This window comes from Dendropsophus ebraccatus, chromosome 6 (genome assembly GCF_027789765.1).
Source record: "Dendropsophus ebraccatus isolate aDenEbr1 chromosome 6, aDenEbr1.pat, whole genome shotgun sequence".
NCBI classification, from domain to species: domain Eukaryota; kingdom Metazoa; phylum Chordata; class Amphibia; order Anura; family Hylidae; genus Dendropsophus; species Dendropsophus ebraccatus.
The window spans coordinates 71,538,817-71,566,714 of NC_091459.1; the positions used below are offsets into that span (position 1 = coordinate 71,538,817).

Here is a 27,898-nt window from a genome sequence, read left to right on the forward strand (position 1 = left end):
CGGAATCAGCGTCATTGCGGCGCTGAGTCCCGGGCCGGCCATAATAACGGATCTTAGGGGAGGTTTGACAGCTGCATTTAGAGGCTTAATTAGCCGGCACGGCAACAGGACCTGTGTCGGCTAATAGAGGCACTCCCCGGCTGTACATAACGAAAGCGCAAAAACAAAAACTTGCCCAGCCCTGAAGGGGTTATTAACCAGATGTGATAATCATGATGGTGTACCCCACACTGAACCTGTCAGCAGTTTCATGCTGCCCAAACCATGATTAGCATGAAACAGAGAAAGGGATTATGATATACTACGGTTTACTCTGAAACATTCTGGCGACCGGGCAGGATAAATTTTTTATTTTTTTAATTACAGTAACAGTTTAATGGTGGCCGGTCGCACTGTGGGATGTTTAATATGTAAGTCATTTTGTGACTTCTCAGGTTAGTTGGCTGGACCAGACCTTATTTAGGAGTTTCATAGTAAAGCATGTAAATACATAACCGCTCACAACTATTTAGTTTTTATTTATGGATCTTTCAAACACAGTATTTTAATTCCACTGTTACAACCTGGGCTAGTTTATCCATTACATAAAATCTAAATTAAAATCTGGGTGGCAAAGCAATAAAATGGGAAGACTGCGAAGAAAGGGGTGGTTTGAATACTTTTGCAAGATACTGTATAACAAAAATTTACAAAACCATTTGAAAAGGCACAACTTTAGACACACAACCCCTAAGCACTTTTTGACTGGACAAGCTTATTATCCAAAAGAACTGTATGATACATTCCTATAATTACATAGCTCTATTTCTTTATATATTTCCTATGTGAAATATAGGCAGGGAGGATTGGTAAGTCATTGTATAAAGCTGACAAATCTTCATGGCTCTCTTGCAAGAACAATGCTTTTGTTTCAGGTACAAATGACTATTTGCAACAAATGTTTTTTCATTTTTTCCCCGTAGATTTCAATTTAAATGACTTCACATGGTAACTATTGTCATAACATTAAAATCTAATGGACTCTCGTTGGGAATAAACTACAATTTTTTCAGATGCCTCCGACAGTCTGCAAATTTCTAAAGAAAACATTAGAGGACTTGAAATATGTTGACCACAGATAATATAATGACAGGAACCACATTACCTGTCTATATATAGAAAATGACTTTCTAATTAACACCATTAAAATCACAAGATGCTTATTCATTTTATCACCATGCATATACAGAATATATAACTCCTGAATACAGAGTAATACTCTGTTTGGCATACACAAGTACATTCTGTATTATGAATAGAAACCCCACTATATAGATCGCAATGGCACATTCAGAGTGGCTGCAAACAGAAAAAGACCCCTCCCCCCCAACCCATTTAATACTTTGTTCACATACTTAGAATGTAGACCCTGCTTCACTTTATTTCCATCTTCATACTGAGTGTTTCAAACAAACTTCATCTCACAACTTCATCTACACTTTTAAAAGTAAGACTAGATTACGATAGAACGATACAGCTCATATTCACAAAGCATGCAGCGTTGACTTTATTTCCATTGTTTTTTTTACATTTACTACGACTGATTTAGAGTGTTTAGGTTATCATGTGCACAAATGATATCTCCAGGGAATGTCAGAATAAAGTCATTATTCTCATATTATTTATCAGTTTAGTCCAGAGCTGGCGCTAAAACCTGCTATACAAATAAAGAGTTCCAATGTCTGAGACAGTAATGTGTTTGGATCTTGTACAGTAATTTATTGGCAGATGCCATTCAACATGACTTATACATTCTAGATGCCCAAATGAGTTAGGTTCTCTCATGCGTCTGACCATGGGTCTTAAGCTCATCTTCTGATGCAAACCTCAGAAGGCAGCTATTGCACTTATGAGGAAGATCTGCTGAATGCCGAAAATCTAGGTGAGTTTTCAAGTCCTCCAGCTGACCTGTTGAGTATTCACAATATTGGCACAAGTAGACCCCTTCAGATGAATGCAGATTAAGATGCTGACTATATTCTAACATGCCAGAAAACCCTTTACCGCAGTCATCACAGACATGAGGGTAAAAACGTGTGTGCTCGATTGCCACATGCCTGTTGACATTGGTGTGGAGCCTGCTGCTAAAGCCACATACCTGGCATACAAAGAAGTTCTTGCATTTATCAAAAGTTATTTTATTTAATAGACTGAATTGTCCACGTCCTCCATTGTTATAGGCATCACTTAACTCTATTAGACGGCACGTGTGCTCATTCACTACATGACTATGCAGATCCTCTGGGTCATTGGTCTCATGCTCACAGAACTGGCATAGGTATTGTTCATCACAACTGTGTTCCTGAAAGTGCAGGTACAGTTCACTACTTGTGCAAAACTGCAAATCACACTGCTCGCACCAGTAGAGAAAGTCATTAAAGTGGGTATCTGCTACATGTTGGCTGAGACTCTCACAAGAGCTGGTCTTGTATTCGCAGTGCTTACAGCTCAGCTCCTCTTCCTCGTGCACTTTTCCATGTTCCAGCAGTAGCTCATCACTGGAAAAACTCTGCTTGCAAACCTTGCAGATGTGAGACTCTGCACACTTGTGCTTTAGAATCATATGCTGTTTCAGATCTGAGAAGTACTTGCTGTTGAAGTCACATTGCTCACAACGAAAGAGACCACTACTGTTGGCTCTTAGCAATGGCCACTTCTGTGCTGCTGTCAGATTGGAGGAGGGGCTCCCTTCCGGGCTTTCTTGTATCTGAAGTGGGACATCTTTTATTTCTTCCTCGATAACCGGGGATGGAACACAATCTGGCTCTTCAGTATGGACTTCCACAACTGCATCTTCATGAACTGGTTGGGGGATTAGTGTGGGAGACTCGCACATCTCTCTGCTTTCTCCATTAGTACTGGGCTGTTCTTCTAAAAATCAAACATAGTAACATTTCTTATATATTCTTCACTCACTTTCCATTCATCACATAACTACAGAGACTACAAAAACAAAATAAAACTCAGTGATGACTCAAAGCCATCACTTTCAGAAAATGTATAGAGCAGGACAATGGAACTTTTGCATGACACACAACTATATGTACAACACAAAGGGGGTAATGTACATCCCTCTCAAACCAGAAGCTACTGTAGTATTCATGCCACTTGGCATGTAGTATTTTTAGTTGGTGCCAAACATACCATGCTTAGGCTCTGGTCACACTCGCCCTAAAATGGAAGCTACAATGCTCTGCTGGATCCTTCATGTAGTGGATACCACTGACATAGAATCTGTGTAGTTTTAGGCTGGTGTACAATACACATTCGAACAGTCTAGGACTGTGTGCGTTCATACATATTATTTATCACTGATGTTACCTGGACCATACAGATTTTTTCATGTGCGGGATAACTCCACTAATACAGATATGTTACACTAAGACAATTCATCCCATCTTATCCCCTTTTTCTTTACGCACCTTCACTTTCTGGAACTTTAGGATCAGCTTGAATCAAAGAACAGACGCTGTAACAGTGATCAAAATATATTCCATTATTTTCTACTGTTTTGACTGGAGGATTTACATCTAAAAAAATAAAAAAAAAAATGGAAAGAACGTGAGATACAGTTTTAGCTACGCTTATCAGTACTAGGAAACTGCTTGTCTCTTGATCTTACCAGGAGAAGCAACAGCTGAAGTCTGTCCTGCATATCGCGATGGGAACGAGGTCTTCCTTTTGCGTTTCTTAGGATGTTCGTTCATATCTCTACAGTCTGAAAACAGATTTAAGCATTTAGTTCACCTCGTAGTAAGGGCCCGTTCACACTGAGTAAAAATGGCGGAATTTCAAGCGGATTCTTTGGCAGAGGACATCCCACTGAATCAATGGGACAGGCTGAATTTCAAGCTGCGTCTGCAGCGCGGGCTCCACTTGAGGTTTCACAACTTGTGTTCACACTGAGTTAGGGTATGTGTACACTACCGAATCCGGGCGGATCACCCGCCACTCGCCCCCATCTCCGCCTGTGCTATAGACTCCATTCTATGCACAGGTGAATTCCGCTGTCAATCCAAAGAATGAACAGGTTCATTCTTTGGGCGGATGGCGGAATCCGCCTGTGCATAGAATGGAGTCTATGGCACGTGCAGAGATGCGAGCAGCGGGTGATCCTCCCAGATTCCGTAGCGTGCACATACACTAACTCAGTGTGAACAGGCCCTAACAGAGAAATGCTTTTTTCATGTTCGCTTAGTCTCTAAGATTTACAAATGCCTCTATGCTAGTTTTTAGCTTATGCACACTGTGCTAATCATAATATTAGTCAAAGGTCAAGGCGTGGCACAGCACTGTATAAATTTAGCGTACATTACAAACACAGATTATAACCTGAACTACCTCCACCCCAAGATGTACATCTGCTATAAAGATCAGACTCAAAGCAGAGTCATACTGCTGCTGTAGTAATGACCAATATTAGGCTAATACTCACATATGTTGCCCAATCACTTCTCATAGGCCAGAGGTGACAATAATTCTTCCAGGAGCCTCAGTTATTCTATAGAAAACAAAACAATAAGAACAAGAGACTTAATGCTTTTTTCCATCGTATATAGTAGATTTACTAATGTGTTTGTGCCAGAATTCAGTCCAAAAACGGCTGTACAGGAATTTTCTCCACATTTATTAAACATTTTACACACTTGAGACACTTTCCTGCCAGGTCTAAAAATGTGTGACACTGTGTGCCAAAGATGCACCAAAACCAGGCTCAAAATACTGCCGCATGCAAAGCAAACTATTAGCTAATCTTCAAATGTGACAGATTTAACAGACTGCACCACACTGGTAAATCTGGTGCATTTCTACACTGTTTACTGTAAGTTTGCACCGTTAGTTTTAGTGAATCTGGCCCATAGTAACATAGTTAATAAGGTTGAAAAAAGTCCATCAGGTTTAACCTACAGAAACCCTACTGTGCTGACCAGAGGCAGGCAAACCCCCCTATGAGGCAGATGCCAATTGCCTCATCACAGGAAGAAGATTCCTTCCCACAATTTTTCCACAGAAAATTGTTTTGCTAAATTCATACAATTTTATTCACAATTTGTGGACAATATCTTTATGGTGTGGACAGCGACAATGGAGGATTTTGTGAAACATCGTAATCTGGTAAATAAAATGAATATGTTTGTCACTAGTAAAATCGAACCCTGTGAAATGGAATTTCTAGATGTGATAGTAGTGAAAGAACATGACATGTTAAGTACTAGGGGTTTTAGGAAGCCTACAGCTTCCAACGCCTTACTACATTATAACAGCTACCACACAGAAGAAACAAGAAGGGCAGTGCCCTATGGGCAATTTCTTAGACTGTGTAGGATAAATAGTATGTAAGATTCGTTTAGGGATCAAGCCCTAGCTCTGAAACAATGTTTACTTCATAGGGGTGATTCTGAAAAACTACTAGATCAGGCGCTACACAAAGCAGAACAAAAAGATTGAGAACTACTAAAACAATGTAAGAATAGAGCAGGGAAGAAAAAAAACTGAACATTTTGCTGCTTCTTTAAAATTATCACCAATGTTCCAGACGTTCGAGTACAGTCACAGAAAAGAAATACATGGCTTCATAGTGAATTGAAGGGTAATCACAAATGTGGTTCATGTAAGTGGTGTAAATACATGACCAAAGGTCCCAATCTTTCTGTAAATGGTGTACAAATATATGTAAGAGGATTTTATTTGCTGTAGGACAGGCCACATAGTTTATGCGATCCTCTGCCAATGCGGTAGATTTTACGTGAGTCAAACTAAACAAGCATTACATGTAGGGATAAGAGAACACTTCTACTCTATCAGGATGGGCTCTGGTTCTCCTAGACTAATTAATCCAGCATATAAGATAGTTGCACACCGGCGACAAATGTGAAAATTGCCAGGATAAAGGGTGTTACCTCGCGATGGCTGTGATAGACATTGTGCACTACTTAAAGCCAAAACTGAATGGATCTTGCAAACTGACCATAGCTTCCTTTTGTAATTAATCCAAGTTGTTTTTAAGTGTATTTTTTACTGATATGATCACGTTTGTTACGTCATTATTGTTGGGAGTATTTACACAGAGTTGACATAGCCAGGGGAAGGGGTCCATTAAAGTGCAGTCGCACAAAACAAGCTTGTAACCTGCACCGGCCTGGCGTCTGCCCATGCGTTCTGAATTAAGTATCTACACTGGTGAGTGCCACTACTTTTTTTTCATCAAAGACTGTTACCGACATGGTTATATAAACCCAGTGAGCACCACTTTTTAGAACCAGTTGGACATTTATGACCTGCCCACTCTGCGACCTGTAGTGCCAATCATTTCTTTTGTTGGTTAAACCAATAGCTGATCTTCAGATGTGACAGATTTAGGAATCAGACTGCACCACACGGGTAAACTGTCCACTGTAAGTTTCTACAGTTAGTTTTAGTGAATCTGGCCCATAGTAACAAGTTAATAAGGTTGAAAAAAAAGAGTCCATCAAGTTCAACCTACAAAAACCCTACTGTGCTGACCCAGAGAAAGGCAAATACCCCTATAAGGCAGATGACAATTGCCCCATCACAGGAAGAAAATTCCTTCCAGACTTCAATAGTAGGATATGTGCACACTACGGATTACTGACGGAACACCCGTTGCAGATTCAGCATCTTGCATCCGATCGTGGACTGAATGCGCGCATCTCCGCTGCTCCCATAGGTTTCATTCTATGTTTTGACAGATTCCGCTGCCAAAAGAATGAACCCGCTCATTCTTCAGGCGGACGGCAGAATCTGGCAAACTTTAGAATGAAGCCTATGGGAGCAGCAGAGATGTGCACGGCTGCCAGAGTCCGTGAGCGGTGGAATCCACAATGGATGTTCCGTCGGGATTCCGTAGTGTGCACATACCCTTAATCAGAATGATCCTTGGATCAGCATCCTATCACTTTAAATCTAGTGCCCATAACTTCTAATATTATGTTTTTCAAGAAAAGCATCCAGGCCTCCCTTGAATATATTTAATGAATTGGCTATGACCACATCATGTGGCAGAGAATTCCACAGTCTCACTGCTCTTACAGTAAAGAATCCAAGTCTGTGCTGTTGGTGAAATAGACGTAGAGGATGCCCCCTTGTCATGGTTTCCGGTATGGGTGTAAAATGACCACTAGAAAGATATTTGTACTGTCCATTGATATATTTGTACATAGTGATCAGATGTCTTTTTCTAAACTAAAAAGCCCCAAGCTTGATAACCTGTCTTGGTACTGTAACCCACCCATTCCCTTAATGACCCTGGTCGTCCTCCTCTGCACCCGCTCCAGTTCAGCTGTGTCCTTCCTATATACTGGTGCCCAAAATTGTACAAAGTCTGACCAGTGATTTATAAAGAGGCAAAACTATGTTCTCATCTTTAGCATCTATACCTCTTGATGCATCCCATTATTTTATTAGCCTTGGCAGCTGCTGCCTGGCACTGATCACTAAAGTTGAGTTTACTGTCCACTAATACCCCCAGGTCCTTTTCGGAAGTAGTTTTACCCAGTGTTTTATTATTTAGCACATAATTGTACTTATTATTTCTATGGCCCAAATTCATAACCTTACATTTATCCACATTAGCCAAAGCCTCCAGCTTCTCTAAATCCCTCTGTAATATTAGATTAGATTGACAGTATAAACATAAGCTAGAAAATAAGCCAGATCTATCATAGTGGCTCAGGCTGTTTGAAAGTCTGGTGCATGTTTAGACTGGTCTGTGCTAGAGATGAGGGAACATACAGTAATCACTAGTCTGTACCATGTAGTAGTTGGTTTAGGGTGCCTTTACACAGAGATTTATCTGACAGATTCTTGAAGCCAAAGGAATGGATTTGAAAAGAGGAGAAATCTCAGTCTTTCCTTTATGACCTGTTCTCTGTTTATAGTCTATTCCTGGATTTAGCTTAACCCCTTAAGGTCAAAGCCAATTTTCGTTTTTGCGCTTTTGCTTTTTCCATTTTATGTTTAAAAGTCCATAGCGCTTGCATTTTTTCACCTAGAGACGTATATGAGCGCTTATTTTTTGCGAAACCAATTGTACTTTGCAATGACCGGCATTATTTTTCCATAAAATATGCTGCGAAACCGGAAAAAAATCATTTGCGCTGTCAAATTGAAAACAAAAACGAATTTGTTTCGATTTCGGGGAGTTTTGCATTTACGCCGTTCGCCCTATGGTAAAACTGACTTGTTATGCATGTTCCTCAAGTCGTTACGATTACAACGATATATAACATGTATAACTTTTATTGTATCTGATGGCTTTTAAAAAAAATCAAAACATTGTTAACAAATACACGTTCCTTAAAACTGCTCCATTCCCAGGCTTATAGCGCTTTTATCCTTTGGTCTATGGGGCTGTGTCAGGTGTCATTTTTTGCGCCATGATGTGTTCTTTCTATCGGTACCTTGATTGCGCATATACGACTTTTTCATCACTTTTTATTACATTTTTTCTGGATTTGATGCGACCAAAAATGCGCAATTTTGCACTTTGGAATTTTTTTGCGCTGACGCCGTTTACCGTGCGAGATCAGGAATGTGATTAATTAATAGTTCGGGCGATTACGTGTGCGGCGCTACTAAATATGTTTATTTATTTGTTTATTTATTAATTTATATTTATAAAATGGGAAAAGGGGGGTGATTTGGACTTTTATTAGGGGAGGGGATTTTTTATTAATAAAAACACTTTTTTACTTTTTTTTTTACATGGACTAGAAGCCCCCCTGGGGGACTTGTATATAGACAGCACTGATCTCTCATAGAGATCAATGCTGTGTATATACACAGCAAAGATCGATTAGATTGGTCATAGATTGCTATGGCCTGCTGCAGGCCATAGCAATCTATTGCCGAGCCGGGATCAGCGTCATTCCGACGCTGAGGCCCGGCACGGGCAGAAGAACGGATCTCCCCCCCGCGATCGCATTGCGGGGGGGGGGGAGATCCGACCCACTAGACACCAGGGATAGTGTGCATAAAGCCGTTCAATGCAGCTGTCAGGTTTGAAAGCTGCATTGAAGTGCTTAATTAGCCGGCGCGGCAACGGGACCCCGCTCTGAACACCCCCCGCGGCACCATGACGTATCAGATACGTCATGGGTCGCTAAGGGGTTAAAGAGGATGTACCACCAGGTACATCCTCTTTAACCTGAACCGATGGATCGAACGGCGCCGGCACGGGGAAGCCGGTGCCGCGGTCCGTTTTCCGGACCGAGGCCCGGTTCCCATTCTATGCACCGGAACCGGCAGGTGCTCAAGCACTGGAGGCGGGCCGGCCCGCCCCCAGTGGGAGGGAATTCCCTCCCCTCCATGACGTGGCTCCCTTAGAAAGAATGGAGCTGCGTCATGGAGGGGAGGGAATTCCCTCCCACTGGGGGTGGGCCGGCCCGCCTCCAGTGCTTGAGCACCTGCCGGTTCCGGTGCATAGAACGGCTCCGTGCACGGAAACCGGGCCTCGGTCCGGAAAACGGACCGCGGCACCGGCTTCCCCGTGCCGGCGCCGTTCGGTCCATGGGTTCAGGTTAAAGAGGATGTACCTGGTGGTACATGCTCTTTAATTCATCTGTCAGATAAATCCCTCTGTGTAAAGACACACTTAGTTTAATGCCACCCCTAGTTTATGAAACTATGCCCACTTCCAGTAAATTCAAATTACAGCTTTATGGTAGCTTCACACACACCGTATCGCAGTGGATTTTCTGCAGCGGATAACTAAACACAGCATCAATTCTGCACCATCAAATCTGCTGCAACTCTGCTGTAGATCCAATATGTGTGAAGGCACCCTGAGAGGTACAGTATACGGCGGGGTTACAGCTCTAGAGGTACAGTATACGGCGGGATTACAGCTCTAGAGCTACAGTATAGGGCGGGATTACAGCTCTAGAGCTACAGTATAGGGCGGGATTACAGCTCTAGAGGAACAGTATACGGCGGGATTACAGCTCTAGAGGTACAGTATACGGCAGGGTTACAGCTCTAGAGGTACAATATACGGCGGGATTACAGCTCTAGAGGTACAGTATATGGCGGGATTACAGCTCTAGAGGTACAGTATATGGCGGGATTACAGCTCTAGAGGTACAGTATATGGCGGGATTACAGCTCTAGAGCTACAGTATAGGGCGGGATTACAGCTCTAGAGCTACAGTATAGGGCGGGATTACAGCTCGAGGTACAGTATAGGGCGGGATTACAGCTCGAGGTACAGTATAGGGTGTGATTACAGCTCTAGAGGTACAGTATAAGGCGGGATTACAGCTCTAGAGGTACAGTATACGGCAGGGTTACAGCTCTAGAGGTACAATATACGGCGGGATTACAGCTCTAGAGGTACAGTATATGGCGGGATTACAGCTCTAGAGGTACAGTATATGGCGGGATTACAGCTCTAGAGGTACAGTATATGGCGGGATTACAGCTCTAGAGGTACAGTATATGGCGGGATTACAGCTCTAGAGGTACAGTATATGGCGGGATTACAGCTCTAGAGGTACAGTATATGGCGGGATTACAGCTCTAGAGCTACAGTATAGGGCGGGATTACAGCTCTAGAGCTACAGTATAGGGCGGGATTACAGCTCGAGGTACAGTATAGGGCGGGATTACAGCTCTAGAGGTACAGTATAGGGCGGGATTACAGCTCTAGAGGTACAGTATACGGCGGACTACACCTCTAGAGGTACAGTATACGGCAGGGTTACAGCTCTAGAGGTACAGTATACGGCGGGATTACAGCTCTAGAGGTACAGTATACGGCGCGATTAAAGCTCTAGAGGTACAGTATACGGCGGGATTACAGCTCTAGTGGAATAAGACTGTGTTCACACTAGTGTAAGGCTGGTATTACAAGGAGCGATTATCGTTCGAAAAATCGTTAAATCGTTCGGATTTGAACGATAATCGTTTCATGTAATAGCAGGCAACGATTAAACGACCAACGAGAAATCGTTGATCGTTTAATAGGATCCGGACCTATTTTTATCGTTTGATCGTTCGCACATTGTTCGGTGGAATAAGAATTCGCAGCTGAAATGTACGCAATACCGACGACTAAACGACCGCAAGAACGATCTTAAAGCGGTATTCCAGGGAAAATCAATAATTTAGCAAAGGAAAGGGTTAACCAAGGTTAACACTTACCTGTTGTTTATTGGCCCCCCAAGGAGATCTCCGGTCCGGTCACGTGATCTTGCAGCTTGTGGCTCGGATCCTCTTCTCCTTCCGGTCCGGTGACGTCACCACCCGGCCGGCGTCGCTCTCCGTCTCATTAGCAGCAGGGCACTGAACCCTGACTGGCTTGGTAGCGTGTAGCCAATCAGGGTTCAGTGCTCTGCATCCCCACACGCTTCAGAGTGGGGGTCCCCCGAGGCTGCAGTAAATTATCAGGAACCGGAAGTAGAAGAGGATCCGAGCTGCAAGATCACGTGACCGGACCGGACATCTCCTTGGGGGGCCAATAAACAACAGGTAAGTATATTAGGAAAGGGTTAACTTTGGTTAACCCTTTCCTTTGCTAAATTATTGATTTTCCCTGGAATACCCCTTTAAATAACGATCATCGTTCCATGTAATTGGGCGAACGATTTCAGGTCGTTTGCCTTAGCGGTCGTTTAAGATCGTTTATCGTTAGTCGTCCAAAAATTGCTTGGTGTAATAGTACCGTAAGGGTCAGTCGTGCCACATCTTATAAGTAGAACAGCGTTGTCTATCCTTAAAGAACGCAAAGTGAGATTGGGTACACAATGGCTCAGTCACGGTGTGTAAAACAATAAGAAGCAAGATGCCAGTGTGAACAGAGGCTTATATGAGGCAGATCGGTGATGATGGATGGCTGTGCTTCTTCCAGGATGTGTGTGACCTTTCACCCCGGCAGGGTCTGCTCTCCCAGCTGGCTCCCCTCTATGGTTACACAGCTCCAGCATGTGCTGGTGACCCCTGAGGGGAGAGGGCAGGCCGGGGATAAGGTGCCGCAGCGTACTACTGACGCACAATCTGTTTATACCACCTAAAACTGCGCAAGCTAATGAATGAGGAGCCACCCTGCCCATCGCCCTGTTACCTGTGTATAATAGGATGCTCGGACACCGGGAACCGATCAACTTACCAGAGCAGTGTACAGGCCCGGGGTACACGGTGTAAAATGGCGACCACAAGCAGCTCAGCGCACGGCCGCCTCTCCCCTGACAGGCCGGAAAGTCACGCAGCACAAGCTCAACCCTCCCCGAAACCCGAGAGCAGCGAGCAGAGTATTGCGAACAGAAAGCCACCGGCAGGTAGAGTGTAGGGAAAATGACAGCGACATCTAGTGGTCGCCCCGGGTACTACAGCGGTTATACAGCGAGGCTGCTGCTGCTGAGGAGGAGGAGGTGCAGTCACTAAATGTTGTTATTATAATGGGGTCCGTGTAGGTCTATTATATGTGCGCATTAACCTGTAGTCACAAGAGTTCCATACAGCTGTGCACTGAGACCTAGCATCCTGTTTCATCAAACACCAGTGCCATGGGCCTTGTAGGCTTAATTCACATACCACATCCAGTCCGCTTCCCTCCGTATACACTGACCACATCCAGTCCACTTCCCTCCGTATACACTGACCACATCCAGTCCGCTTCCCTCCGTATACACTGACCACATCCAGTCCACTTCCCTCCGTATACACTGACCACATCCAGTCCGCTTCCCTCCGTATACACTGACCACATCCAGTCCGCTTCCCTCCGTATACACTGACCACATCCAGTCCGCTTCCCTCCGTATACACTGACCACATCCAGTCCACTTCCCTCTGTATACACTGACCGCATCCAGTCCGCCTCCCTCCGTATACACTGACTGCATCCAGTCCGCTTCCCTCCGTATACACCGACCACATCCAGTCCACTTCCCTCCGTATACACTGACCGCATCCAGTCCGCCTCCCTCCGTATACACTGACTGCATCCAGTCCGCTTCCCTCCGTATACACCGACCACATCCAGTCCACTTCCCTCCGTATACACTGACCACATCCAGTCCGCTTCCCTCCGTATACACTGACCACATCCAGTCCGCTTCCCTCCGTATACACTGACCACATCCAGTCCACTTCCCTCCGTATACACTGACCACATCCAGTCCGCTTCCCTCCGTATACACTGACCGCATCCAGTCCGCCTCCCTCCGTATACACTGACTGCATCCAGTCCGCTTCCCTCCGTATACACTGACCGCATCCAGTCCGCCTCCCTCCGTATACACTGACTGCATCCAGTCCGCTTCCCTCCGTATACACCGACCACATCCAGTCCACTTCCCTCCGTATACACTGACCACATCCAGTCCGCTTCCCTCCGTATACACTGACCACATCCAGTCCACTTCCCTCTGTATACACTGACCGCATCCAGTCCGCCTCCCTCCGTATACACTGACCGTATCCAGCCCGCCTCCCTCCGTATACACTGACTGCATCCAGTCCACTTCCCTCCATATACACTGACTACAGTCCACTTCCCGCCGTATACACTGACTGCATCCAGTCCACTTCCCTCTGTATACACTGACTGCATCCAGTCCACTTCCCTCTGTATACACTGACTGCATCCAGTCCACTTCCGTCTGTATACACTGACTACAGTCCACTTCCCGCCGTATACACTGACTGCATCCAGTCCACTTCCCTCTGTATACACTGACCACATCCAGTCCGCTTCCCTCCGTATACACTGACTGCATCCAGTCCACTTCCCCATGTATACACTGACTGCATCCAGTCCACTTCCCTCTGTATACACTGACTACAGTCCACTTCCCTCTGTATACACTGACTGCATACAGTCCACTTCCCTCTGTATACACTGACTACATCCAGTCCGCTTCCCTCTGTATACACTAACTGCATCCAGTCCGCTTCCCTGTGTATACACTAACTGCATCCAGTCTGCTTTCCTCTGTATACACTGACTACATCCAGTCCGCTTCCCTCTGTATACACTGACTACAGTCCACTTCCCTCTGTATACAATGACTACAGTCCACTTCCCTCTGTATACACTGATTACATCCAGTCCACTTCCCTCTGTAAACGCTGACTACATCCAGTCCACTTCCCTCTGTATTCACTGACTACATCCAGTCCGCTTCACTCCGTATACACTGACCACATCCAGTCCGCTTCCCTCCGTATACACTGACAGCATCCAGTCCGCCTCCCTCCATATACACTGACTGCATCCAGTCCACTTCCCTCCGTATACACTGACTACAGTCCACTTCCCGCCGTATACACTGACTGCATCCAGTCCACTTCCCTCTGTATACACTGACTACAGTCCACTTCCATCTGTATACACTGACTACAGTCCACTTCCCTCTGTATACACTGACTGCATCCAGTCCACCTCCCTCTGTATACACTGACTACATCCAGTCTGTATACACTAACTGCATCCAGTCCGCTTCCCTCTGTATACACTGACTACATTCAGTCCGCTTTCCTCTGTATACACTGACTACATCCAGTCCGCTTCCCTCTGTATACACTGACTACAGTCCACTTCCCTCTGTATACACTGACTACAGTCCACTTCCCTCTGTATACACTGATTACATCCAGTCCACTTCCCTCTGTATACACTGACTACATCCAGTCCACTTCCATCTGTATACACTGACTACATCCAGTCCACTTCCCTCTGTATACACTGACTACATCCAGTCCACTTCCCTCTGTAATCACTGACTACATCCAGTCCACTTCCCTCTGTATTCACTGACTACATCCAGTCCACTTCCCTCTGTATACACTGACTACATCCAGTCCACTTCCCTCTGTATACACTGACTACATCCAGTCCACTTCCATCTGTATACACTGACTGCATCCAGTCCACTTCCCTCTGTATAAACTGACTACAGTCCACTTCCCGCTGTATACACTGACTACATCCAGTCCACTTCCCTCTGTATACACTGACTACATCCAGTCCACTTCCCTCTGTATACACTGACTACATCCAGTCCACTTCCCTCTGTATACACTGACTACATCCAGTCCACTTCCCTCTGTATACACTGACTGCATCCAGTCCACTTCCATCTGTATACACTGACTGCATCCAGTCCACTTCCATCTGTATACACTGACTGCATCCAGTCTGCATCCCTCTGTATACACTTACTGCATTCAGTCCGCTTCCCTCTGTATACACTGACTACAGTCCACTTCCCTCTGTATACACTGACTGCATTCAGTCCGCTTCCCTCTGTATACACTGACTACAGTCCACTTGCCTCTGTATACACCGACTACAGTCCACTTCCCTCTGTATACATTGTCTACATCCAGTCCACTTCCCTCTGTATACACTGTCTACATCCAGTCTGCTTTCATCTGTATACACTGACTGCATCCAGTCCATTTCCCTCTGTATACGCTGACTGCATCCAGTCCACTTCCCTCTGTATACACTGACTACATCCAGTCCACTTCCCTCTGTATACGCTGACTACATACAGTCCACTTACCTCTGTATACACTGACTACATACAGTCCACTTCCGTCTGTATACACTGACTACATACAGTCCACTTCCCTCGGTATACACTGACTACATACAGTCCACTTACCTCTGTATACACTGACTACATACAGTCCACTTCCGTCTGTATACACTGACTGCATCCAGTCTGCATCCCTTATTTTGGAGTCTACAAAATCAGTATATGTCGCTAGTGGACAGCATTTAGCCCATTGAACTCAATGGTTCTTACAGTGTAGTTGTGGTACACTAACCAATTCTTTAAGAAATAAACCCTTGCAAATATATATGACAAATAGAACAAGAAATAGAAACTGCATAAAATATAGGTTTTATTGATATACGTAGTAAGGCTATGTTCCCACACAGTATTTTTGCTCAGTTTTTTTGCAACCGAAAGCAGGAGTGGATTGAAAACACAGATATGTTATGTACACACTGTTGAAATTGAGTGGATGGCCGCCATTTAATGGCAAATAATTTCAGGTACAAAACAAAAAAATATACAAAGTTACAGGTTCCTGTCACCAAGGCTTGTACTATGACCCTAACCTTATGCGTTTCTGTCACCCATAATCGGTGACATCATCAGTGGTCCAGAGGTGTGGAAATATCAAGTACAATAAAAACACATATACTGTAGTTGTGTGGTTGAGACCACCGATATACAACGCCGGTAATTGTATGCTGCCATGCAGTAAAGCAGTGGGATAAAGGGACAACAGAGGACTGGTGTAGGCACTGTGTACTCACTAAACCAAAGTTTGTAGACCCCTAGGTTATGTGGAGGAGGTGCGGCTGGTCACTTGTCAGATGTTTAAGCGTGACAGCAGTTTTATGGTGGTTGGCCGAGATATAACCATGCCCAGTGATGTTATGTTGTGACACCAGTGTGCGTTGGGCACACAGGTATGGTGGCACACCTGCTTTTATTTTAAAGGGCCAGTTATACCTTGTTCCCCTGTGGACAGTGACCTGCCGGGTTGTTGCGGGGTCCCTTGGGTACTTATCACGGTGGTGCGGAGTGGAATAGTGACCCACCTGGACTATTGGTACTTCCACCCACAGAAAGGGGAGATCACCCAAGGAGTGTGTGTGTACTGTGTTGGTGCTTAATGAGGAATCACAGAGTCTCTTTATTATAAATAAAGTCTTGTTTACTCTGGAGATACTGGAAGCAGGCAGCAGATTATATAGCTTTGCTTTGATACAATACTTTACACTTGATAAGACACTTAATACTTCAGGATCCAGATCTGTACTGCAACTTTGTTCTATCCGGATACTGTCCTGCACTGTGACTCTTCTTGTCCACGGCGTGGGTTGAGATGATCCGTGATTTGTCCTCTCTAGTGAATATTTAACACTGCACAGTGTTGAGTGAAACTACTTGAGAAGAAAAGATGTTCAACTTACTGGGGACCTGGCAGGAGCCAGGGCCCAACTGGACTACTGTAGAGAGCGTTCTGGCTTGTGTCCTTCCTCTACAGAGTCTAATGGCAAAAGACAACTACACTTCTTATACCCATTACTTCCTTCCTACAGCCCCTGTAAGGTGTGCTGTGAATGGGTGTGGAGTGCGTATGTAAGAAGTAAAGAGAGAGATAATAGACGAGAAGAAGAAAGAACTCTCATTGGAATACAGATCCATGTGACACACAAATTAACAATAACCCTTTGGTTCCTACAGCCGTGCAATAACTGAGCATACTTATACCAACGACATCTTGTGGCAAAACTCTGGTACTACTACATGACCACTTACACTTCAGAGTACAGGCTTTTACGAAGGGCGCAGCCAATAGCAACACCCGTGGTGGGACACCACACTAGGGTAACATTATCCATGTGCATAAGTGTTTCTCTGGTCTTGTATCTGTGCCCCTTATCTCTCTTTGTTACATCCCCCCTCATCCTCCATCTCCTTCTGTCCTTCCACCTAGGTCCCATTCCTACTTCATCCCCCCCCCCCCCCCCCCCCCGCCCAACACACACACACACACACACACACGCATTAGCACTTTGTTCTTTCTATTGGTACAGCAAAGCTGAGCAGACACACAGCCCCTCTGTGTCCTATAATAGACATTGGTAATGTCAGGAAGTGTTGCAGGAGTAATTCCAGAGAAGGTGTTGCAGGAGTATTGCCAGGAGCAGTGGCGGATTATAATGTGGGCGGTTTTGGCGGCCGCCCGGGGCCCAAGGCTCCGGGGGGGCCCGCGCCGCCCACATTAAGATCTTATATAGCAGCGCCAGCAGCACATCACTTTCGGGGCCCAATGGGCCCCCGAGTGATGTTCTGCTGTGGCGCGCTGTCGTCGGAGTCCGCCGCGGCACCGCCCCCTCTCTCCTTGCCGTCTTTGCGGTGCCCGTACTTCTCTCCTGGCGGCTTGATGACGTCACATCATGCGCGCCGCCAAGCAGAGAAGTTCGGGCACCGCGGGGCTGCACTGTGAGCTTCCGGCCTGCGTGACAGGCTCTCTCTGCCGGAAGCTCACCCTGGCTCCCTGCTGCCCGACTATACCCCCTGCCGCCCGGCTGTAGCCCTTACAACCTTAGCTGCTCTCCATGCCGCCCCATCTTCTCCCCCTGCTGCCACCCCCATCATCTTCTCCCCCTGCTGCTACCCCCATCATCTTCTCCCCCTGCTGCCACCCCCATCATCTTCTCCTCCTGCTGCCACCCCCATCATCTTCTCCTCCTGCTGCCACCCCCATCATCTTCTCCCCCTGCTTCCACCCCCATCATCTTCTCCCCCTGCTGTTACCCCCATCATCTTCTCCCCCTGCTGCTACCCCTATCATCTTCTCCCCCTGCTGCCACCCCCATCATCTTCTCCTCCTGCTGCCACCCCCATCATCGTCTCCTCCTGCTGCTACCCCTATCATCTTCTCCCCCTGCTGCCACCCCCATCATCTTCTCCTCCTGCTGCCACCCCCATCATCGTCTCCTCCTGCTGCCACCCCATCATCTTCTCCTCCTGCTGCCACCCCCATCATCTTCTCCCCTGCTGCCACCCCCATCATCTTCTCCTCCTGCTGCTACCCCCATCATCTTCTCCTCCTGCTGCTACCCCCATCATCTTCTCCCCCTGCTGCTACCCCCATCATCTTCTCCCCCTGCTGCCACCCCCATCATCTTCTCCCCCTGCTGCTACCCCCATCATCTTCTCCCCCTGCTGCCACCCCCTGCTGCTTCCCTGTCTCCCCAGCTTCCCCCCCCCCCCCCGGCCTCTGTCACCCCAGCTGCCTCCCTTCCCCAGTCACCCCCAGCTCCCCGCCTGCAGATGAGTTGGGGTCGGAGAAGTCTTTATGATGCTGTGCCAGATAGAAAAGAAAGGAAAAAGTGAGCGACAGCAATCGGAGAAGACGTCACCTGTGAGTCATTAGTAACTGCACTGTAATCACTTATAGGCTAGGTTCACACTATGTAACTGTGCGGCTGTATTTTTTATGCGGCTGTAAATGTGCGGAATGAAACTACGGCCGTGGGAAAAAATAGGGCTCAAAACATGCGGCTCAAAACATACGGTCATTTACTTGGAAATCTGGTTCAACTAAAAATAACAAATAAAATCTTAAGAAAGTGATGCAAACACCTCTGGATGCATCTGGGAAAGCAGGGAACACAGTTTACATGAATTGCTATTACCGGGGTTTGCGATCCTCTGCACTAATGCCGATGTCTCTCATGGTTAATCTATTAAAATAATAAAACACATTTTCGTTGTAATAAAGTGCCTTTCGTTGTTCAATAATTAAATTTAAACTAATCCATCATTTAGCAATTAAATATACTGTTAAAATAAATATATATATATATAAATAAATGTATATTTATATATATATTTATTTTTTGACAGTATATTTAATTGCAAAATGATGGATTCGTTAGAATTAAATTATTGAACAACGAAACTGAATTTATTTCATCGAAAATGTGTTTTATTAATTAAATATTAATTAGTACAGGAAGCTCCATAAGCCGTTAATTCATATTGCCGGCAAAAGAGCATTCTGTACTAATCATCACTTTACTTTAATGAAAACATCAAATGTTTCTTCTAATTATGTTATCACAATAGCATTATTAGAAGAAACATTTAGAATTATATGTGCGCTCAGCTGATTGGCTGATCGGCTGAGCGCACATATAATTAGCCGGTCCGCAGTACAGTCACTTCATTGTGCTGCGGACCAGCGAAGAGGACACATCGGGGTGAGTATAGAGCTCTCCCCACCCCCTCCCCAGCACTGCACCCCTCCCAGCAAGGAAGGGGGGTCACTTAACCCCTTCCTTGCTGGGATGGGTGCAGTCTGACATCAGTCTGGCCCCCAAGGGGTTAAGGGGGATGCAATACATCCTCCCTTAACCCCTTGGGGGCCAGACTGTAAGCAGCGATCTGTAAAGATGCTGCATACTGTAAGGAGCACAACACCGCTCACAATGATGGGTGTTGTGCTCCTGTTTGTGTGTTTTTTGTGTGTTTCTCCCTTTTTGTTTTTCAGATATCGGTATCCTGGGGATTACGTTGGATTCCGTGGACTACGTCGATGACCAGCGTTTTTTTTTTTGTTTTTTTTTAAATAAAATGGTCAATGAGGGGTGTGGGGGTGTTTTTATTTGAATAAAAATTTTTTTTAACTTGTGTCTTGTCTTTATTTCTTTACTTTATAGACTTAGTAGTGGAAGCCGTCTAATAGACGGAATCCATTACTAAGTTGGGGCCTAGTGTTAGCCGGTATAAAATGGCTAACACTAACCCCCTATTATTACCCCAGTACCCAATGCCACCAGGGGTACTGGGAAGAGCCGGGTGCCAGTGGTCCCGGAGCGTCAAAATTGGCGCTCCTGGACCGGGCGGCAGCAGGCTGGTAAGATTTAGGCTGGGGAGGGCCTAAACCAATGGCTCTTCCCACCCTGGTGTTACCAGGCTGCTGTCGTTTGGTTTTTAACCCGGCTGGTTATAAAAATAGGGGGGGACCCTATGCGTTTTTTTTTTAATTATTTATTTATTTAAAAAAAAAAAACGCATAGGGTCCCCCCTATTTTCGTTGAAATAAATTCAGTTTCGTTGTTCAATAATTTAATTCTAACGAATCCATCATTGTGCAATTAAATATACTGTCAAAAAATAAATATATATATAAATATACATTTATTTATATATATTTATTTTAACAGTATATTTAATTGCAAAATGATGGATTCGTTAGAATTAAATTATTGAACAACGAAAGGGACTTTATTGCAAAGAAAATGTGTTTTATTAATTTAATATATTAACTATTAGAGGCATCGGCATTCGGCATTATTGCCGGCTATTTTTGAAGTACTCCGTACGGTCCGCCTGTCAATCCACGGCCGCGTTTCCAGCCGCAAACAATGGTCTTGTTCATTTTTTACGGGTCCGTTTACGATCGGGCCGTAGATTCATACATAGTGTGCACTGTGCAGCCGTATATCCTATACTTTCCAGCGTACGCATGAACCACCAAAAATACCGCCGCACAATTACAGCCGCAAATACAGCCGCACACTTACATAGTCTGAACCTGGCTGGAGTGGATGGAAAACACAGAAAGGCTATGATCACATAATGTTGTAATTGAGTGGATGGCCGTCATTTAATTGCAAATATTTGCTGTTGTATTGAAATAATGTCCGTTATTTACTCTTATATGGCGGCCATCCACTCAATTTCAACATTATGTGAACAGATCCTTTCTGTGTTTTCCATCCACTCCTTGTTTTGGTTGCTATGAGGACCTGACATGAGGACCAAATACTGCCTGAAACATACTGCGCCCTATAGTGTGCAGAGCCTGTGTACCATTGGGGTCTAAATGGGTCAGTGTATTGTTTGCGGTAGTGTACTGACACAGCCCCGGGGTCACTACAGTACACTAGCGAAAACTTTTAAACTAGAACCCAACTACAACTGCAGGCACTACAACTCCCAGCATATTATGAGGGCTGCAGACTGTCAGTACATGCTGGGAGTTGTAGTGCCTGCAGCTGTTGTAGTTGGGTGATAGGTGCATTATACACTGGATGCTTTGTGGCATATAAGAATACAGAGATCTGTGGGGGCTCAGTGTAGGGAAGTGACCCCAGAACATCACTAATAGGGGATAGAACAAAAACATCTCCCCCTATCCCCTATTAGTGATGTTCTGGGGTCACTTCTATATACTGATCCCCCACAGACCTCTGTATTCTTATATACCCCACACAGCCTGCTGGGGTGGACGGGGGGCCCAGGTTGGGTGGACAGCCCGGGGCCCAGGGTACATTTAATCCGCCACTGGCCAGGAGGTGTCAATAAGTAATGCCAGGTGATGTTGCATGAGTATTGCCAAGAGGTGTTGTATGAGTAATGCCAGTCTATTTGTAATTTGGACCTCAGGAATCGCGGCAGCTAGAAAAATGACAGCTCAAAATAATCAGGGGGACTTGGTGAGTAAGACCATTTAGGTTTGGGAGCATTTTATTTTTTATCTCTTGAGTAGAATAACCCTTTAATAAAAGCGATATTTCAAAATATTCCCAGCTTGTAAAGATGGTTCCCCCCCCCTTCCCGCATATTTGCAGCCACCAGAGGGGGTCGGAAATCTGACAAATAGCTGAAGTGCAGGATTTGTGCAATTTCCCAAACTCTCACTGTCTTTAATGGAAGCTACGTTTCGTGAGGCTATGTCATTTACGCAATTTTCATCACTCTCTCACTCTGGGTGTGAGAAACGCAGAAGGTGGCTCATTCAGGACAGTTTTACGCCCTGTGGGTTTCTCAGGGCCTCAACTAACAGGCCCAGCTGACACAATTTTCTCTTTCTGCAAAACCAAGTCCCACTCAGTGTCCTTTCCAGCTTCATAGCAGGCATCCCACCCTCTCTAAGCTGCCACAGCTGCTGCAGTTGTCTTCAGTGGCTTTCAAGCACCACCACGTCAACCTCCATGTTATCCAGCCTGTTAAAGTGTCACTGTTGTTATAACTTTCAAAATGTAAATATACAGTATATGCGACATAAACCAAGTTTGCAATATACATTCATTATTTTTTTGTTATCTTGCTGTAAAACAAAGCTGTACTTACCAGAAATCCAGGTCCAGTCTCCTGAAGGCAGATTTTCTGACTTGTGCTGGTTGAAAAAATTTTTTTAAAACTAAACACAGGAATTCCGGCCAGTGCAGAGAGTCACGGCTCAATATGTCCATCAATCACATGACTGGCTTCTCTCTGTGAGAGCTCAGATGGCCTGGGATACACAGGACTTCCTGTTTTCTGACTGTTTCCTGTTTTTTTAGGAAAAAAAGAGTCAGGAAACAGGAAGTGCCGTGTTTTCCATGTTAAGTAAAAAAAAATAATGTAAATTACAAACTTGCTTTATATCACATCTACTGTTGATTAAAATTTTGAAAGTTATAACGACACTGACACTTTAAATCAAAGGTGTCTCAAGGGTCATCTGGATTTTGTGCAATCAAGAGAGTGAATTATAGGAAACAGCAACAATTTATGTGGAGAATATATACTGGAAGAAACTGTCCCTACAGCGAGGTACACCCTCTTTAAAATTACACATAAATTGTACGGCGCTGGTACGGGGAAGCCGGTGCCGTGGTCCTTTTTTTGAACTGCGGCCCGTTCCTGCGTACAGCGTCGTTCTATTCATGGTTACCCGGTTGGGGGTGAAGTACTGGAGGGGTGCTGACCCGCCTCCAGTGTGAGGAAACCCCCGCCCCTCCATGATGCGGCTCCATTAATTGTACCACAAGCAACCCTCCCCTTGCTCCTAGCCTGATTCCCGGGTACTCGCTTGTTGGCTGATTGCTGGCCCTTTTAGTTGTACACAGGCCAATTATCTGGTGAATGAGCATTCCTAGGAGTGCTTATTAACAATAATCGGCCCATGTAAAAAGATGTATACCCATACCCAGATCTCTCTGTAGACAATGATTCGGGGCACAGTAATGGCCATCCACAGTATCCAGCCTGTCAGTTGCAGGCGTGAAGTGTTCCAAATGTAGGTCTCAGTGGGTGGTCATGAAGAGGTGATGGCATCCCATTATTACGTTAGAGACGTGTATTTACACAGAGTCATTTATCCCTCCTGAGCTATAGAACAGCAACAAGGCTGAGTGTACCATCATCTTACAATTAGGTTAGAGTTCCTGACCAGTCTTGCCAATAATTGAAAGCTCTTTCATGGTAGCATCAGGACGTTCAGCCTGCCATGACAATTCTGAGTTGATACATTTTAAAGTTATTTAGCTAAGACTTGCATACAGGTACACAAGTCTTGATAAATTCCCTCCTTGGTGTATATGCCTTGCATATGGGCAAGGATTATTTTATAGAATAACCCCTTTGAGGTCAAAACTGGCTTCATAGTTCATAAAGTCGAGGGGTTTATTTTTTGTGACAGTTTTTCAATCTGTTTTTGAGCCACAGACAGAAGTGGATCCAGCAGGGAGGAGAAGTTCTTCTTTTCTGGTCCCCGTTTCTTTTGAATCCACTTCTGCCACAAAAAGCTGGATGTTCAACCGCCCATAAGAATATGCCTCGAACTATGATCAACTTCATCTGGAACCTACTTAGTTTTTAAAGAAGAATCACTCTTTTTAAGGCTATGTTCACACGTCGTATCAGACCAGCCATTCCGTGACCCCAGCCCCAGACCCCAGTGTGTCCGGATCATTGCAGCCGGTACTTAAGTACCGGCCGGATGATCCGTCGGACCACAGAGCTCTGATGCGGGCGCATCAGCGCGCCCGCAACAGAGCTTCCCATAACTCACAGGGAAGCAAGCGGCCGGAGCCGCTTGCTTCACTGTGTGAACTGACAGGTCTTTCAGTGAATTCCGGCCGGAGAAAACTGACATGTCAGTTTTTTCCGGTGCCGCACGGGATCCCGTCCGGAGCGTATACGATGTGTGTATACTCCGGCCGGGATCCCATTAAAAATAAAGCTATGTCCCACCCCGCAAAACTACGGCCGTAGTTCTGCGGCGAGAACGACGGCCGTAGTTTTACGTAGTGTGAACATAGCCAAAGACTGTAAGCTTCCTGCTAATAAGATTTATTGATGCACATAATTGTACATTTGTCGTTCACATCTTTACATCTGACTGTAGACAGGAATCCCGCTTCAGGAGTTATATAGAAACAGAGCAAGAGATGGTTCCATTCTCACCAGAATATCTGTGCATGAAAGGGCTTATCAGACCAATGTTTTATTCATTGGGTTTTTCATATCTCCCTTTATGTTGCAGATATATGCACTCATTATGAAGGCTGTAAATAAAATATGATGTATGTAAACTTATATAATCACAAGGAGGAATGTGAAAACCGAACACCATACAGCCTGTGCGAAAATGTCATGATGTATCAACCAAAAACAGAATATACTCTCTGCAAATCTGACAAAAATCAGTCATTCAAGTTATATTGGGATTGTAATAAATGTTTAAAAGGGGGAATATATTAAGCTAGCTATTCATATAAAATGGAGAGTTCATATTTTATTCCTGTAATCCACTATTTCATAGAATATGCACAAAACATGAATGCACAATGCCTGTGTAAAGCTCAGCGGGTTGCAGTGCCTTCCTATGCTGCTTCCTGCAGTATTCCTAAGAGACCTTGAAGGTTAAATACACGCCATCTGTGCTGTGGAACATGGGGAGCCCATCATATTAATCCATGCATCTTTTTTTGCCTAAATGTTACAGGCAGCTATTAACTAATATACATATCATCATAAGACAAGAATAAAGATAATAAAGCATACCCCCTGAGTATCATGAACATCTTCATAATAATCCCATATGTGCTATATATTATAATGTGCCGTCAACCCTATAAAGAACATTTCTGCACAGGTGTTACTTGCGTAAAGCACTCTTTATTATCCATGATCTTCTACAGACATCTAGTGAGAAAATATTTTTCTTCCATAATGACCAAGACTGGAGCATTCATATTTACTATTTCAATTACATTCACAACTCGTACAATAAGTATCCTTAGGGAAATAAGCTGGTGAGCATTTATTAAGAGGGCTAGCTGTGGACAGTGTATCATATTTAAAAATGAGAAAACTCTTAGGCCACGTTCACACTACGTATTTTATCATTAAACAATGGCTGTTGTTTATTAACAGCGGCTGATTACATTGCAGCCTATGGAGCTACGGCCATAGAGTATACACACTGTATACACTACGGCCGGTGTTCTCTTCGGCTGCACAAAATAACTGACAGGTCTATTTTTTGAGGTCACTATTCAATGAACAGCAGCCGCACTTGGATGTACTTTACATTGTGCTCTATGGTTAATTGGAAAGCGGGCACACCCAAATGCGCCCGCATTCCAATTTAAATAAAGTGATGTTCACCCGGCTGATACTGAAGTATTGTTACGGCCAATAATCATATGGTGTAATAGCTAGTGTTAAAGGCAATGATCAGCCGAGATGCACAATGTTGGCTGATTCTGAGCTGATTCTTAGTTAAAAAAAAATTAAAAAAAATAGAACAATAGAGATAGCAGACTGCCGTTATGCCCTATGGAGCCTTTCGTTATTCCCTAGGAACTAAACCTGCAGACGCCCCAAACCTAACTCACCAATTAGCATCAGGATTTTCTAGTTTCTGAACATCATATTGATATCTGATCAGTCTTAGGCCACGTTCCCACATTTACTGTATGTCACCACATACAGCCGAAACCACATCTTCATGCGGTAACCAATAGGCGTATGGCCAATAATCCTGGTAACAGCACATGACTACTGGGGAAGAAATGGAAATGTGGTTTAGGCCACATGCATTTCTCTACATGTAGAAACATTGTCTGAATCGCATTTTCCATGGTTTTTAACTGCTTAAAACATAAACAAATTTCCACATTGAATCAATGATTAGAGTAGTCTGCATATTGTCTGAAGGAATTCTCACCACAGGATTGGTAGATTGGTAGGTAATAGCTCCAGGCGTCACATTTACCACCGCCACAACAGACCTGACCAATACCGCAATACTGTGACTGGATAACACCGCCATACCAGACCTGACCAATACCATCATACTGTGACTGGATAACACCACCAGACCTGACCCACACCACCATACTGTGACTGGATAACCCTGCCACACCAGACCTGAACAACACCGCCATACTGTGACTGGATAACACCTCCATACCAGACCTGACCAATACCACCGTATCCCCTCCCCCCCCCCTTGAAAAGACACCAGATTTACTGGAAAGTCTCATTCCCTCCTTCCTCCTGCTTCCTGGTGCTGCCCCCTGCAAGGTGCTGCCCTAGGCCTATTGGTAAATACAACCGACCCCCCCTGTGCGCGTGTAATAGCGCCAGCAGTGAGCAGGGGTATACCACAGAGAGGTGGAGATATGTGGTTAATAACTACTTCTTGAATCAGACACAGGAAGGAGGACGTCCTTCTCTGATTCTATCTAAAAGGATTATTATATTGATCTTATGGTGCATACAGGTATTCTGTAGCTTTTATTTAAAAAGGACAGTGAAGGCCACAGCACATGAAGTTGGAGTGCAAAGCTGTGTTAGTACAGTACCGCAAAGATTTAAACTGTTCGGATAATCTGTTCCAATGCACACTGTCCATTTATACAGCACAGAACATGGAAAAAAGGTCTTAGAGCCAAAACCCAAAGGAAATCCCCAGAGATCAAATAATTCAAATTTATTTTAACACTGTCACTAATTATTTCTTGTGTTAAGAATATCTACCTATCTATCTATCTATCTATCTATCTATCTATCTATCTATCTATCTATCTATCTATCTATTATTTTTTTTAATTATTCATCTTGATAGCACTTGATTAATTGCTACTGTGATGTGTTTGATAAGAACACTGAAAAGCATAGACATTACTTCACCCCGGCACATTGTGTTGTTGCATTTCACGGTTTTAGTGGCCTGCTAGATAAGCAAAACCAGATGCCACCTTTTAAAATATGTATGAGCTACTGTGTCGCTAAAGCTTCCTTACTCTTCAACACAAAAAGATTATGTACAATTTTATCCCGTTCAGCCAGAGACAACAAAATAGTCATCAATTATTCACAGGTCAGTCAGGCTGATGTGAAAAAAAAAATCCTTGGCAAGGCAACTTATTCAGAGATACAAAAGCTTCAGGTCTAAATTCTTTCAGGGAATTTTAAGCAAAGATTAATGAAGAGTGTATGAAAGATGACAAGCAAAAAGATGCCAGCACAGAAGCAAGCCGAAGGCTCTTTATTCCTGTTTTCGGGTAAAGTATTCC

The 27,898-nt window shown here is 44.5% G+C and overlaps 2 protein-coding genes across 2 annotated transcripts in view; one reads left to right on the forward strand and one right to left on the reverse strand.

Moving 5' to 3' along the window:
* Positions 1–498: 498 nt before the first annotated feature.
* On the reverse strand, positions 499–12,293 carry ZNF639 (zinc finger protein 639). Its single transcript, XM_069975156.1, has 5 exons — positions 12,164–12,293; positions 4,475–4,540; positions 3,662–3,757; positions 3,462–3,569; positions 499–2,910 (listed from the first exon to the last, which is right to left on the reverse strand). Exons 3-5 carry the CDS (start codon positions 3,744–3,746, stop codon positions 1,811–1,813), a joined length of 1,293 nt encoding a protein of 430 aa, XP_069831257.1. The 5' UTR covers positions 3,747–3,757; positions 4,475–4,540; positions 12,164–12,293; the 3' UTR covers positions 499–1,810.
* KCNMB3 (potassium calcium-activated channel subfamily M regulatory beta subunit 3) overlaps positions 5,125–27,898 on the forward strand; it is a 62,940-nt gene continuing 40,166 nt past the window's right edge. The window contains exons 1-2 of the mRNA XM_069974216.1: positions 5,125–5,154; positions 12,247–12,332. Of these exons, the coding sequence (XP_069830317.1) occupies positions 5,125–5,154; positions 12,247–12,332 (116 nt within the window). The remainder of the gene's footprint in view (positions 5,155–12,246; positions 12,333–27,898) is intronic.